The following is a 17,210-nucleotide window of genomic DNA, read 5'->3' as shown; positions in this document are numbered from 1 at the left end:
TTAAATTAATATTTTAAAGGTGCAATACCGTGTTTGCCATTAAGTTAAAAGCGGTTCAATTGCTTACAGAAGTATTCAACTATCGACAGATTAAAAACATAAATATAACTGACCTTCTTAAAGTGTTTACATAAATTATTTAAATTCGATATAATAAAAAGTCGTTAAAAACGGGAAAAAAGAGAAATAATCTTTCACGCTTATAATGAATTGTCATGACGTTTCTAACACGTAATTCTTGCATAATAGAAATTCCAATCCACACACAGTGAAAGCGAATTTTTATTTATTTATTAAACGGCACGCTTAAGATTGGTCGACGAAGAGGAATGATTCTATTAATAAATTACTATTAACTGACCGTTTAACACTAACAATAAATTATTCCTTATAAACGATTACAGAAGCTTAATGCGAAAGAAAACTTTTGTTATAACCGAAAACTGGTACACGCTATAATAATAGGATTCTACTGGTGTTTTGATTTTAGAAACACTTTATTTAGCAAAGCATTCCTCCCCTCCCTTACATTGTAGGCAAGACTTTAACGGTGTGAGGTAATGTTTATTGTAATTTACACTAAGAAATTCTTTTATATTTGTACTGTACAACGAATATCGTAAAAATAATCCCTTCAAACTTTTCAATAATGGCAAATATTCAAAGAATTCGTTGCTTTATAGCATTATAGTGATTAAATATTTGGTTTCACAAGTGAAAGTTTGTTCGAAAACTCGACATCTAACTGCAGAAAATGCTATTTATAAACACAATTTATCTGTTTATTGGATGGAATAACTAAGTTAAAATTTTGGTAGGTCAACAAACGTCTTTTGATTTTATTGTCGTTGTCTCAGATCGATAATGTTCGAGACAGATGACGGTCGAATTCAAATTCGATATATGAATTCAAATATTATTCAGCACAGCTTTATAATTCGAGCTTCAAGCCTTATAACAGTAATTTAACTACCCTATAACTTATCCAGAACATTGTGAGTTTGATAAAAACCTCTATGGAAGCTCAAATTTTGTGTATGTAATACTTCAACTCTGCTCAATAACACAATTGTAAACCTGTAATAACTTCTGTTAATAAATAGATTTTTCTACAGCTTCTAATGAATCTATTGCTTTAAATAAACATAAATTTTCAAAATTTATTTCATGTATACTTGATTATCATAACTGTGAGTGGCATTAAACAATCTCCTTATAAATTTGCTATAAGCACGAATTCATGTGCCATTCCAACTGAAGGGGAAGGAAAAAAGCTATTCAAAATTCATGAATTTATTTTCTAACTCATATCTTACAAACTGTATCTATTCGAATACATTTAAATATATTTATTTATTCAAATTTCGAATAAATTTCCTTTGAGTATATATTTACCTGAAAATCTGGAACAAATTCATTTTCCTTTCTTTTTTTTCCCCCTCCATTTCTTTATTTTTATCGTAGTAACAAACGTCTAACTTGTAAGAACAAAAAATAAGCATTCTAAAATTAAAAAAAAAACATCAGCATTACGAAGTATTTATGGTTTTGTAAATAGCTAAATCTATTCTTAGTAAATGGGTAAAACAATATCATTTACATACATTAAGTTTCATTTATTTGTTTCCATTAGTCAGCATATTTATACTGAATTAAAAATTGCATCGTTTAAGACTAAGAAGATAAAAATTCTGTGACTATTTTAAAAATTAATTTACAACAGTCGACCCCCTATAACACTGTTGATAATTCCGTTTTATATGAATTCCATGTTGTACGAGTCACTTAGATTTTACAAATACATGTGCCGGGCTGTGAACGGCTCACGTATTTGTAAAATCTAAGTGACTCGTACAACATGGAATTCATATAAAACGGAATAATCAACAGTGTTATCGGGGGGGTCGACTGGTACTAATTATTATTGAGCTGCAATTTTCAAATTGCAGACCTATACGTTCCCACTGTCTATACATATAAAAATTCGGTATAGAATTGATCCATACGATAAACTGGGTTTTGTAAAACATCACTCGACCCTCTAGTGTTCACGTGGTCTCAATATTTTATGTGATAAAAATCGCGTAAAAAGTAATCACAGTATCAGATTTGGAGTCTAAAGTAATATTTATTTAAATTTAAAATATGATTAAAAATTGCAGTCCTGCATTGTGACGATGTTACAATAAGTGATTTCGATTTTCGGAACTAAATTTCCTGTGTTTAAATCCCTAGTATATCTGTAACTTAGCAACGTTTAATTAGGGCATTTATACATAAATGTTTTATTTTCTTATGACGACAGACAAGACAATTTATTTACTTACTGTTTCAAGCATTGCCTATAGTATGTAGGCTACTTTTTCATTTCTACACGTACAATTTATAACAGAAACTAGACAAAAACTTATAAAATATTGAAAATTAATTTATTTTATTAAAAATTTTACTATTAATTTCAATCATGACCTTACTATAAATGTGTCGTGTAATTTTTATTAATACATTAATGTTAAAATATAAATAATTACACTAGTTAGTATTTTATACTGTTTTAATGGGTTAAATGTTTAATTTTATGGAGGATAAACAATCTTCATTGTACAAAATAAATAATACATAATGAATTTTTAGGGGGTTTTGTTGTCCGTGCATTTAAATGCTTTCATTTAAGGTATAAAACAACTTAAGAAATCTTAAGTTAGCTTTTTAAATCTGTACATCGCAATACAAGATATGTCATAATTACGCAATAACGTACAATTTATAGTAAACTAAACTCAATATGTAATAGGATTATAGTAACTTGTACAGGCATAAATTTACTGCGTGTGTATATTTATCTATGGTGTTTGTATACAGTCGAACTGTCAATAACTGCTACCACCAAACATCGACCATTTTTTTAATGATCCTGTTTAGAGGTTTAATTTAACTGTACTTCAATAATATGTAATAATAATAATACTAGCATGTACTCTCGTACCCGTACATCGCACGAAACATCATACCTTCCCATACAAGTGTAGCATGGAAATACAATAGTCACTACAATTTTAAAACAAATGTCTTTAAATGATATCAAAATAAAATTACTAGTAAACCTATTGAAAAATTCGAAATATTTGAAGGTTTACAAGCTTCATTATACTTCAGGATAGGTTGCAACACTAATCAACTGTTTCCAATAATCTAAATATTTCACTTTACAAACTTCATCTAACTATTTTTTACTACGTAAATTAAATATAAATCTATGTTTTACTCATTTTTTTCAGACGGTATTCAGCTATTTAATTAAGTTTTCATATAAAAAATACTTTAAAACATTGGTCAATTAACTGAATTAAATATCACAAGAAGTACAGTAGACAACTTATATATAGAGTGACAATTCAATAATTATTCATTACTGAAAATGCCACCATCGGAGGACTTTTTCCTATGTATTTAGTCGCGCCATTTTCGCTATCTAATTACAGCCACTCATGCATATGTCACACTTTCATGATTCTAATGCTCATAAATTGTGACGCGCGGATGATCAACATTACAGTTAGATTACTTTGATTTTAAAAGATGTTACTTGAGCGCTGATAAGCAGAAAAATTTTAATATATTTAAATAAACTTTTAAAAATTTACAAACACCGACCACATAGTTGCGATTATGTTTGCGGTTTTACGATCCGGTCGATATATCTGAAGTATGTGGCAAATTTATAAATTCCTTACAAATAGATTTTATTTTATTACAATTTGTCATAGGCTATTTTAAATTAGACAGCTTATTAACAATAACTACCTTAAAATAAAATTATATTGATTCAAGAGAAACGAGCTATGTCCTACTAAAATTTCGAAATTATTCATCACATAAATGAACGACAATGTTGAACCGTAATGTATTGATTTTCTGAATGGTTCTCCTTTTCTTGTTGGTTCAAGGCTAATTTCGAGATGAAGAAGCAACGCTGTTCATTACATCCATCAAAATAATGTTTTAATAAAGTATACCGCAATTGTCATAAACTTTGCGTAATGTAAATTAATTCACATCATTGTGACACATCAACTTGAAGCGTTACATCATGGAAATTTCATTTTGTTTCATGAGATAGGACAATACAACACGAGGGCGATCTGCCGAAGGGGCTACCTTTCGGGAGGATTCTTTACAGTAAACTGGCCTCTATTTAGGCGTTATACACGTGAAGAAAACTCTGAATACTCCACGTGGCCAGCCCGTTAATGGGGCACGTGTTTTATCCACTCGGCCACTAATGGGCCATACAGAAATTCAATTATTTATTACATTAGAGCCCACGTAGGGCTTTCGGCCTCACTGGCACTTGCAGTCCAATCTTGACGATCTTCTGCACGTTTCCTCCAATCATCGACCCTCATCTTCCTCCACATCATCCAGCCATGGCTTCCGTGGTCTTCCTCTACATCTCCCGCCACCCGGATTTCCTCTATAAATCTTCTTGGCAGCTCTATCATCCGACATTCGCTCAACATGCCCGAACCATCTCTTTATTTCCACAGTATAACCGTACAGTTCTACCAATTCACTGTTTTACCGCATCCTCCATTGCCCCAAATATTTTCCTTAGAATTTCCCTCTCCCATCTGAACAGTTCCTCCACTGATTCTTTATACATAATAAAAATTTACTAATTTGTTTGAAATTCCACGCGCGTATTCTCAAGATTACGCAATATCAATTATTACATTAATTTTACGCAATTATTCTTGTAAAAAAAAAAACAACTTAACTCCCCAAATTTAATAGGCTTATTTCCAGATACCCGCACCTTTTCTTTCACACAAAAAAAGAAAAATAATAATAATAAATAAACGCTGACATTAACAAACTTCACAGAGTTTCAATGCCTGAATGCACAAATCATCCTTCATTACGGTTTTGAGAAAAGTTTTATCTCTAACAGAGCTACAATGGAAACAAAACATGGTAAAATGTGCCAAGTATGTCAACACATTTTGCCAAATCCCAACTCATCTTTATAGCTTGAGTATTGCTATAGGTGGGCTACTGCCAAAAACACTATCTCTTATGTGTTTTTTTTTTTCTTTCTTTCTCCCATTTTAATTTTTTCTTACCTCAGTTCCGGTATGACTACAGAAAAGAGAGGAGGAAAAATCAAATTAAGAAGGAGGAGAAGAAGAAGAAGAATTTTTACCAAAATGGCGGCGAGCCAATTCGTTTGTTGTTCGTCGACTAAATCTGAAGAGAGACCCTCTCATTGTCCTAGAAGTTTCAAATGAAGACAAACGAGTCTTTCCTTCGTCTCTACGGCATCAATATTCCAATGTCTGATGAACAATGCGCACTTTTTAAACTCCATTTTCTTTATATTCTTTTTAAAAAAAAATTATAATCGCCAGACGACAAGAAGATAAAAAAAAAACAGACGATACAACTCGATCACGTGACTCTTCGTTTCGCGCGCGATGACGACGAAACCAAACGATAAATTATTATTAGTAAATTCCTATATTATAAAATATAAACTAAAATATCATACTTTTTACAGAAAAATTTATAAAATTTCCGATAAAGAATTAATAAATATTAACTGCTTAATTTGATTGATTTAACCATCGAACGATTTTAAATAATTGCGAAAGTGACGTCACGATAATCGACATTATTTATAAATTCAGATACAAATTTTATTTTTTTTTAGTGACCAAATATCGTTACGAATTTTTAAATATATATATATATATTAAAAGTCTTATCATTTAATAGTGTTTTGATTACTTAACTTGATTAATTTCGTAGCTAAACGAATAGTGACGTCACAAACAAAAAGATAAAACGAATTTAAAAAAAAAAAAAACAGAGAAGAAAATCAGCTTCTGCCGTATTAAATTTGTCCTAAATCTATGCACCTAATAATAATAATAATAACTTTTTTTCTAAACTTAATTTAAACTTAATTCACTCGCTTAAGAACTTAATTTAATTACGAGATATATTTATGCTAATGAGCTGTGACGTCACAGCAATTAAATACACGTAATCTCGTTCGAATTTTTCCTTCCGAAACTAAGAGAAAAATGTTTAATATTTTAACCTTGGTTTAGAATAAATTTAATCAAGCGAAAATATTTTAAAAATTCCTTGAGTTGCACTAATTAATCAGATAAAGTATTACGTTTTTATAAGTATAAAGAAATATTAAAAATTTACTCCAAGTTTATTTTAGATTTATAGTAAAGCATTAAAACGCTACGAAGTAAGAATTAAGATTCAGGATAATTAACTAATTATCATTTGAAAAATATTGGAAATATCATTCGTTGACATCACGCTATCGTTTTAAAAATAAATATAATAAAAATAAATACATATATGTATATTCTTAAATTACTTTAAAACTGTTTCGCTAATAATAATATTAACGTTTAATTTAAAACACGTAAAGCTCGTTAGAATTTTGTGATTTAAATTCGCTTTATTCTGATGACGTCACGGCAATTTAAATATAAAAAGATAGCAATAAAGCAAACAATTTCATTAAATGCCTAAATTTTCTTCCTGAAATATTAAAAAAATAAAATAATGCGGTAATAATAATGTTAACATGTAATCATGTTTTTTTATTATTAGAATAAGCATCATATAACCGTTTCCGTAATAAGTTAAGCGAGTTGTGACGTCATGATTTAAATAAAAATATCATCGACATTGTTAAACTTTCAAATTTATTTTTTTAATGAAATTTATAGAAAGTAAATGAATGTGTAATTATAAAAATTAATCATAAACTTTGAGTAATGTAAATTAATTCACATCATTGTGACACATCAACTTGAAGCGTTACATCATGGAAATTTCATTTTGTTTCATGAGATAGGACAATACAACACGAGGGCGATCGGCCGAAGGGGCTACCTTTCGGGAGGATTCTTTACAGTAAACTGGCATCTATTTAGGCGTTATACACGTGAAGAAAACTCTGAATACTCCACGTGGCCAGCCCGTTAATGGGGCACGTGTTTTATCCACTCGGCCACTGGTGGGCCATACAGAAATTCAATTATTTATTACATTAGAGCCCACGTAGGGCCTTCGTCCTCACTGGCATTTGCAGTCCAATCTTGACGATCTTCTGTACGTTTCCTCCAATCATCGACCCTCATCTTCCTCCACATCATCCAGCCATGGCTTCCGTGGTCTTCCTCTACATCTCCCGCCACCCGGATTTCCTCTATAAATCTTCTTGGCAGCTCTATCATCCGACATTCGCTCAACATGCCCGAACCATCTCTTTATTTCCACAGTATAACCGTACAGTTCTACCAATTCACTGTTTTACCGCATCCTCCATTGCCCCAAATATTTTCCTTAGAATTTCCCTCTCCCATCTGAACAGTTCCTCCACTGATTCTTTATACATAATAAAAATTTACTAATTTGTTTGAAATTCCACGCGCGTATTCTCAAGATTACGCAATATCAATTATTACATTAATTTTACGCAATTATTCTTGTAAAAAAAAAAACAACTTAACTCCCCAAATTTAATAGGCTTATTTCCAGATACCCGCNTCTTTAAAAAAAACAATACGGTTTCGATTTTTCCTGAAACAATGGCTACTTCCAGATTAATTTTTTTTAAATACATTTTTTTAATTTATTTTTCTATAGATATTGGTGTAGTTCCAAACTGCATTGTACGAATTTCTAATGGAGAAGGTTGCGTGAAACCTTTCCTCGACAATCAAAGTTACTTTGTGTTATTGACTTTCCTGGAAAATAAAACACTTATTACTTTCCGGTTTAAAAAAAAAAGGAAATAAAAATCGAAATGTTCCGTTTATTTTCCTCACATCTTCCCCGTATTTTAAGGAATATTATCTTTATTTTAAATTCCAAACAATGGAACCAAATAGTCTAGTGATAGACTAATGATACAACCTGATTCTTATAGGCTATAATATGGCTAATTAATTATTAAGATACGATGTAATTTGGGCTAGAGACAGGCAGTTAAATTTCTATCTCGTGTTTTTTATATGTAACAGACATTGCTGACAAATTATTATATTATTTCTATAGAAAATTTCGAATAAAAAAATTAGGTTTAAATCTTCGTACTACCAGGAAGCCATTTTGCTCTAAGATCAGTTATACTGTGATCTTGTATCCAGTTTTAAATGTATTTCTACCTCTCACTTTATAATGCTATTGCGCTTTAATTATAGTTTTTTGTATTTATTTGAATTGTGTGTACTGTAATTCTACTACACTTGATCTCCTAACGATGTTTCCTCCAGTGTAGTAGTCTTGCTTACACCTAAAAAATGGTTACTGAAAGCTCAAATTCTTTTGAAGTTACTCAAAAATTTTCCCTTTAGAAACCAGCCAGAGAGATACAAACCAAAAGACTCACCCTAGCAGCCAGAGAAGATGTTGGTTTTTCTAGTAGATCCCAAAGAAATTTTTGGTATTGTGCTAGTCTACCGTCGCCGAATTCTTCCTCCTCCCTCTGCCTCAGAGATTCTTGCTCCTTCCTCATCTCTTCGTGCACGTGTTCCTTCCTCTGATGATATTTGTGCTGGCAGCATGATTCCATGTAAAGTTCATCGATGCCCCAGTATTCGAGATCGTCGCTGAAAGCGAGAACACACATTTCTTCTACCAAATGCAGCTTCCCTGTCCGGTAGAAGTTAAGGACGGCGCTGAAGCACCTAGGATGACGATCAAAAAAGTATTCGTTATCTACTAAACTATAATCGTCGCATAGTTCCATGATTGCTTCGTGAGTATTGCATTCCCTCAATCGTCCCAGTCTTGTGTTTGGAAGCCTCTCTAGTGTCCTCCATAATACTTCGTGCCTTACTCCACCCACGTTGATGAGAACTCTGCGATTCAGAGCTTTGCTTCTCATAATCATAAATGGCTCCGGAGGAAGCGACGTCATGGATCTGGAGTGAGAACGTTGATCCTTCTGCAAGGGTGTTCCTGGTGGAACCGGTCCCGCTGGTTGTGGTGTCTTGTCCATGTTTATCACGTTTGTCTGATGTCATACGAGTGCAGGGAAGTCGGGTGTCATAGCCTCACCTAAAAAAGCGCGAAGACATTCTGTGTGTTCATTCATCTGAAAGAGAAAAAGATATTCTATTTTATATATATCTATTAGAATAAATGGAAATTATTCATTAGCCGCTGCCAAAAAACTGAAAAATACATCATTTGAGAAGGACATCAAAAATTCTCATGCGATTTTCGCGTGACGCAAAGAAGATCCATCTTACAACTTCTTAGCTTTTTTTTCCATTTTTTAATCGAAATTTATAACATCACTCAGACAAAACACTAAGAAACCATTTTAAACATAGTGATTTGGTGAATATTCTAATTGTTTTCGCATAATGGAGGCATTCAAAAAACGTCATTTACGTTCCCTTTATCTCGGGTAAGGTGTGACGTCAGTTAATAATGGATTTGCAGCAAATCGATTGACCGATATCTTTCGTTATTCTATAAAAAGCAATATATTGTGGGAAAGACATGATCTTTAATCACCGATAAGACTTGATGACTCGCATATTATTAGACACGGTAGCTGAAACAAATTCCGATTGTGAAACATAATAAATTCCCTAGAAGATATCGTTATCAATAAAAAGATTGCAATAAGTGTTAAATATTGTATTCTTAAAGGAGGAGACATAGAAACACTCGGACAATAAATCGAAATTGCTGTTTTTCTTGGCTTGCCATTTAAGCTAATGCTATCAAGAATCCCCAACAAGAAGCATCATGAGACAAGATTCTCGAGTGTGCGATGGTGTCATGCAAAGTAATAAACCAAACGTACATTATAAACTTGGCCCTACACTGCTGAACAATAAGGAAATCGAAGTCGAAAGCAGACAATAAAAGACGTCAATAAATTATGTCGTTTCGCTCGATGGAGAAAAATCCATGCCACTCTCCTTATTCTCGTAATTCTCGAGAGTCTTATGCAGTGAACTGCTAAAATTCCCTTGGCATTTTAACATGCGGATTGCCGATCATTTTACCCTTTCCAATTGAGGGGATGTGCGCGTAACATTTAAGATGAGAAAACACAATTGACAATTCAGCAATACCCCGCTGAATTGTTAGGGCGTTGTGTTTCAGTATGCTAACAACGTTGTTCGGCTGAGAATCGCAATATATCGAACCAGATGTTCGATTTAGGTTAAGTAACTCCTAGGCATGTAATTAAAAATTTAAATTACGTATTAAAAATTTAATTAACTTGTACAATACCCCGACTATTCTTTGTTGCATCGCCATTTATTGGAATTTTTCAGCGGCTTAATTGTTTTCAGTTTTGATTACTTAACGGCGCAAAGAACGATTCGTGATTCATCACCTGCAGCTTAACTGTTATTATGTTATTTAATCACGTGAAAAATCATACAAAAAGATCCCCCGATTACGTAACCAATAAATAAAAGACGAAAATTCAATTAAATATCTTAGTAAAGCGCTGGATCGTTAAAGATGGACGTCGTCCATCTTTAACGATCCAGGCTTTGTGCAGGAGGAATTCTTTTCTTTAAAAAAAAAACTGTATAAAATACTGATGTGTATTTGCCCATTTCCCGTTTTTATTATTCTCAGCGATAGTTTAATACTGACAAATCGTTACATCTCGCAAAATTGCAGACAAGAAGTACAGTCTACCGCATACGTGCTGGTGGACATGGTCTGGAATACCAGCAGCAACGTTCGATGCTGCGCGTTTATAAAAAGAATTTCAATCGACTAAAGTGGAAGCGTAAATCTTCCCTTTTCTGTAATACTTACTGCATCCTGTTCTCTACAAAGATTAAGCATTATTTAATAAATTTAGTACAGTTTATTCCCTTATAAAAACCCCAAAAACACGCTGCGGTACCTGCTAAATCGAGAAGAAATTTCCACAAAGAAAAACTAATTATTTAAAGGATTATAAGGGGGAAAGAATCGATTATGATTAATAATATCTTTGAGGTACAATGGGAATAAAATTTAAAATTAAAATTCGAGAATAGTAAGAGTCGGCATGCAAAAATCCTAATTTAATTTATTTATTAAAGTGTTGCCAAATTGATTTATTCTATGTTCCAATTAACTTTAAGCCGAATAATTGCATTTCTGTACGTCAGTATAATTTTCAAACACGAATTAAGTACCCTACGAGAACTGAAGCAAACAGAAAGTTGGGTAAAGTGATTAGCTGTATGTATTATGGTGGAGAGTTTACGAGATTAGAATACTATTTATACTTCGCCATGTTTAATGTGAATAGTTAATAGCACAGGTGGATTATTACGATAATTTCTTTAAAATTTTCCTACGTAATTGTTTGCTGTACAGCCTATATTGTTTAATGTGACAACAGTTAGAAAGCGACTTTATTCGCGTACTATACCCGTGTAGCTCGCGAGCTTCCAGTTAAGATATACCCCTATACAGTAATATCCAATTATGTATTTAAGATATGAACAGGTAGACAGATTAACAGTATAGTGATTGTATTCAGTATGTTATTCCTATTATTATTGATCTATTAACCTCTTATATCATCAGGAAGACGATTCTCTCGAGCCACTGATTGGGAAATTATCTCGTACAATACGAATGACTTATTTATGCTGTAGAAGGCAGCTATTAATAATGTTTGATGGGTTGTTATTGGATAAATTAAGCGACCAATCACAGGAGTTCATCTAATAAACATTTAGGCTTATGTCCAATTTTCTTACAACCAGGTCTCCTTTTTTTGACCTCTTGCAATGATTTAATAATGATTTTTTTGGCTAAGTTTTCTTAAATAAACACGTTACGTTTCTATATTTTGATATTAGAAAGTTGAAGCTGAAACAGAAATGTTTCTCACAATTCAGTGTTTGACGCCATTTTATAATTAGTCACGTATAAGGCAATTGACTTATTGGAAATTAGCTCGTGATCTACCAGTTGATAGATGTAGTGGTAGTTTATAACTGTTTACTATCCCAACATTCAAGAAGTGCTAAACCTTTTACAGTTTGTTTATTTTCTTTTATAAATTTTTCTCAATTTCTCACCTTAAAATTTGAAAAATTTAGCTTTTAAGAATGGAATACTGCAAAAATTATTACGAAAAATATATATAAANCTTTCGGCCTCACTGGCACTTGCAGTCCAATCTTGACGATCTTCTGCACGTTTCCTCCAATCATCGACCCTCATCTTCCTCCACATCATCCAGCCATGGCTTCCGTGGTCTTCCTCTACATCTCCCGCCACCCGGATTTCCTCTATAAATCTTCTTGGCAGCTCTATCATCCGACATTCGCTCAACATGCCCGAACCATCTCTTTATTTCCACAGTATAACCGTACAGTTCTACCAATTCACTGTTTTACCGCATCCTCCATTGCCCCAAATATTTTCCTTAGAATTTCCCTCTCCCATCTGAACAGTTCCTCCACTGATTCTTTATACATAATAAAAATTTACTAATTTGTTTGAAATTCCACGCGCGTATTCTCAAGATTACGCAATATCAATTATTACATTAATTTTACGCAATTATTCTTGTAAAAAAAAAAACAACTTAACTCCCCAAATTTAATAGGCTTATTTCCAGATACCCGCACCTTTTCTTTCACACAAAAAAAGAAAAATAATAATAATAAATAAACGCTGACATTAACAAACTTCACAGAGTTTCAATGCCTGAATGCACAAATCATCCTTCATTACGGTTTTGAGAAAAGTTTTATCTCTAACAGAGCTACAATGGAAACAAAACATGGTAAAATGTGCCAAGTATGTCAACACATTTTGCCAAATCCCAACTCATCTTTATAGCTTGAGTATTGCTATAGGTGGGCTACTGCCAAAAACACTATCTCTTATGTGTTTTTTTTTTTCTTTCTTTCTCCCATTTTAATTTTTTCTTACCTCAGTTCCGGTATGACTACAGAAAAGAGAGGAGGAAAAATCAAATTAAGAAGGAGGAGAAGAAGAAGAAGAATTTTTACCAAAATGGCGGCGAGCCAATTCGTTTGTTGTTCGTCGACCAAATCTGAAGAGAGACCCTCTCATTGTCCTAGAAGTTTCAAATGAAGACAAACGAGTCTTTCCTTCGTCTCTACGGCATCAATATTCCAATGTCTGATGAACAATGCGCACTTTTTAAACTCCATTTTCTTTATATTCTTTTTAAAAAAAAATTATAATCGCCAGACGACAAGAAGATAAAAAAAAAACAGACGATACAACTCGATCACGTGACTCTTCGTTTCGCGCGCGATGACGACGAAACCAAACGATAAATTATTATTAGTAAATTCCTATATTATAAAATATAAACTAAAATATCATACTTTTTACAGAAAAATTTATAAAATATATATCTTTTACTCATTATTCCTGAAAGACCAGAGTTGCTCCTGAAGGACCCCTTTATTGAATTTTCTCTTTAAAGTCGTGGTTTTGTGTTTGATGGTCCCGGATGGCTGCCCGGAATTATCGGGGTTTTCTTTACTTTGTGTAACACCTAAATAAAAGCCAGTTTCTTATAGAAAATATTCCAAGAGGCACTCTTGCCCCTTGCAAAATCAAGCTTGTGCTGCAGCCTTTGCCTTATTCCATAAATCCAATCCTCTTCAAGGTGACTTTATTCATTTAGAAAGTGAAATTAATTAATGATGTCCAGATTGGCATACAATTAAATTGTAAAATGAAAGTTAACTACAGTATATAACAATTGTTTATATACAAAATCTCCGAATATAGTTACAATGGCCATCATGATTTCTTTAATTCTTTTAAGATTTATAGGGCACTCAACCGAATTTTTAACCTATGTTACTTCATAAAGACACTAAACTGTTACCACGATAATTATTTTTAAAGAAAAATCTGCAAAATAAATATCTCTTATCCATTATTCCCGAAAGACTAGAGTTCCTCCTGAAAGACCCCTTATTGAATTTTCTCTTTAAGGTGACCTTTCTTCGATTAGTAACTCAAATTAATGATGTCCAAAAGACATTGACATGCACCTAAATCGGCAAGAATATATAATTACATTACTTTGAATCGATTTTAATAATACTTTAAGACATTTGCTCATCTACAATGTCACAATATCGAATAATCTGTCGAACGCATTCGCTGTATTAATACATTATGATTATAATATGTTAATGCTTCGTTGCATCGTAAATTATTTCCCTTATAGAAAGTTTAATTTACTTCCCGGTTAAGTGTAGAAGAAAACGAAGAACAAGGGAGAAAATTTGGAAATTAACAAAGGATCCTTTGGCGTAAAATATACTTTTAACTTAATGGTGATTAATTAATTAGAGAAGTATAAATTAACATAAACGAGCATTTATTTATTGTGACACTGTCACAATGCCGGGCTGCAATTTTTAATCATATTTTTTAATTTATTTAATTTTAAGTAAGTGCTCTCCACCTCAAATTAGTAGTGACTTGATCCTAAACATCATGCTTTTCCTTTATCAGTAGAGTCGTGCCGGTCATCTATTAAATAAAACCACTGACACTTGGTAGTTGGTTCTGGGTTTCATGCCTGATCCATATGGAGTTTTCCGGTTTTTTACGTGTTTAATGTCTAAACAGTGGCCAATTTTTTTAATTAGAAAGTCCTCTTAGGAGGCACTCACTCCTAGATAGATCGTCCATGTGTTGCATTGCCTTATCTCATCCATCCAATCCTTCTGTATGTTCTAATCTTATGGTACTTATATTTCAAGATTTTGTCATAAATATGATGAAAATCCTTATAATATACGCTGTCTGATCTTCCGAGTTTGTGTATTTTTTTAATCTATGGAGCATTTTAAACTACAAATTACACCATTCTTTCACTACAAATGATTTAAGGAAGAAATATTATTAACGTTTACACCAAATCCTTAATTATAATTATTTTAATTATCAATTTTTCAATATGTAGAACACAGTTTGCAACGAAGAATTCCTGAAGATCCTACGCATTGCAAAAACTCTAATTATTCATAAAATATTCGGATTTTTTGCAATTATTTTTTAACATTAAAAACGAATCAAACGAATGAAGTACTTTTTAAAAATATGAATAATATTTTATTAAAAAAACAGTCATAAAACAGTCATAAGCATTGTCTGTTTGCTAATGCGCTGTTTTAAGACTTAATTGAATAGAGTTGTGCCTTTATAATATATTTATAATTGTATCCAAATTTATATTCAGCAGCATATCTACATTCCTAAAGATAGTTTTTTTTTTATCAATTTTCTATACTAAAATATACAGAATATTCATAAATAATTCACTCATTAATTCAACTTATGCGTGTTTCTTTCGAAATTAAATATAAATTATTAAATAATTATATATGTATATAAAAAAATAATTATAATATAAAATTTTTGCATTATTTTCACTTCATAAAATCCACGTGAAACTTTAGTTTCCATTGATTTAAACATTAATTGCTCTATAAAGCCATATGTTTCAGTGTGGCATAGTCTAAATTGCTGTTCCCTATGTAAAAATCTGCCTCAAAATATTGTTATCACATTACAAAATATTAATTGTAAAAGAAATAAATTCATATAAACTCCCGTTTGATACCATAAAACAGACGTTTTATACGAAGAAAAATAGAAATTCCAATCGATTTATCGTAGTTACATTACTCAATTCACCTTAAATCATACCTAATTTTTATTTTATAGTCTAGCACTTACAAATATATTAATCTTTTATTATTTCCAATGCTTTATATAACGATAAAATATTAAATTTTTAAATATTTTCTAACAATAATTCAAAGATTTCTTAAGATTACGTTCGTGGATTTCTTGTCATCCATTTACTTCCATTATTAATACGATTTTTAAATTGTATTGTCTTCAATTTCTACATCGAATATATGTGTTTAAGGCCTCATATTTTTATAGGTCTAGTGTTTTTTTTCCTTTTTTAGTGTATTCATATCAATATGGTATCGATTTCAATCGCTGTTTATGGAATTTATAACGATCTTAACACGTGTCATTCAGGAGCAGAAACACTTGGAAACAAGAAAAATCCTCCTCTTCCTCCTTCTCTTCGTACAGAAGAACAGAGAAAATATTCTTATATCGATCCAGTTTCTCGTGAAAGTTCACTCGACGTAATTCAAATCGCAGTGGAACGATTTATCAACGATAAAATGAAATTCATTGCGTAAATACAGTGCTATACACACGTAATTGAAGGGGGTAGGTGGGTTTCGTTCAATAAATTATTATAAAAAAAAATATCACTACTTTAAAATAAATTCTAGAAGAGAATTCTTGGCCATCGATCGAAAATTCGATTAGGTTTCATCAAAAACGAAGGCCGAAAATATCAATTATAAGAATTGACGCCATTCGATTCTCAAAAATGGCGGACGGTATCGACTTAAACAAATGGGAAAGTCATTAAAAGATCACTTTCTCCTTCATCTTTTTTTTTCGTTTTGTTTTAAAGTTTAGGCGATGGATATAAGTGAAAGTCATATAAATGAAAATTGATAAGATAGAAATAGCCCTTGGTTTTAAAATTAGAGAAGAATATAAGTGATTGTTAAACAGGAAAACGTTGATAATTTCAAACAAGAGGCCGAATCGATCGCAACTGACAAGGAAGAATGATTACATTTGCGCTCGAATCCCTCAGAGATATATTCATATAGATGCTTTTAAGCAAGTTTCCTGCTGAATTTCAACTCCATACCATATATTTTCTCGTGTTAAGGGCCTAGTATTTGCCGAAATTCCCTATTTAGTATACTTACGGCCTACTTGAAAGCTTAGTAATTGGGTTTTAAAGCTTAGTAATTGGGTTTTAAAGCAAATCTTGAGAAATCGGAAAGAGTAAGAGATGTCAAGGAGAAAAGAGAGTAAAAATCTTCGGTCGAGTGCCACGATGAACGGAGCAATGTATAGAAGCTTTTTATACAATTAAATCAGTGTATATTGATATATCAAGCTGCTTTTCTCTTAATATATTGAAAAATTCACACTAGTAAGGTTGGCATTATCAGGGACCATACTTACAATAAGTTTGATTTGGGTTGTTGCCATAAAGCAGCGCAACATTTGGCGATTCTACAAAGAAGATAACTCTTGGAAGGATTTAATATGGGAAAGTGGCCCTATTT

General features: G+C 32.0%; 1 protein-coding gene across 3 annotated transcripts in view; it reads right to left on the bottom strand.

Annotated features, from left to right (window-relative positions):
• LOC111629141 (potassium voltage-gated channel subfamily B member 2-like) overlaps positions 1 to 17,210 on the bottom strand; it is a 55,375-nt gene that overhangs the window by 17,571 nt on the left and 20,594 nt on the right. For all 3 annotated transcript variants that reach the window (XM_023373013.1, XM_023373026.1, XM_023373018.1), the window contains exon 2: positions 8,426 to 9,133. In XM_023373013.1, the coding sequence (XP_023228781.1) occupies positions 8,426 to 9,037 (612 nt within the window). In that variant the 5' untranslated portion in view covers positions 9,038 to 9,133. The remainder of the gene's footprint in view (positions 1 to 8,425; positions 9,134 to 17,210) is intronic.

The sequence above is a fragment of the Centruroides sculpturatus genome, unplaced genomic scaffold, assembly GCF_000671375.1.
Source record: "Centruroides sculpturatus isolate CEXI.00-Female unplaced genomic scaffold, Cexi_2.0 scaffold51, whole genome shotgun sequence".
In the NCBI taxonomy this organism is placed as follows: Eukaryota; Metazoa; Arthropoda; class Arachnida; order Scorpiones; family Buthidae; genus Centruroides; species Centruroides sculpturatus.
Note: the sequence above shows the minus strand (reverse complement) of the source record. Positions and strands in the feature narration are given on the sequence as shown.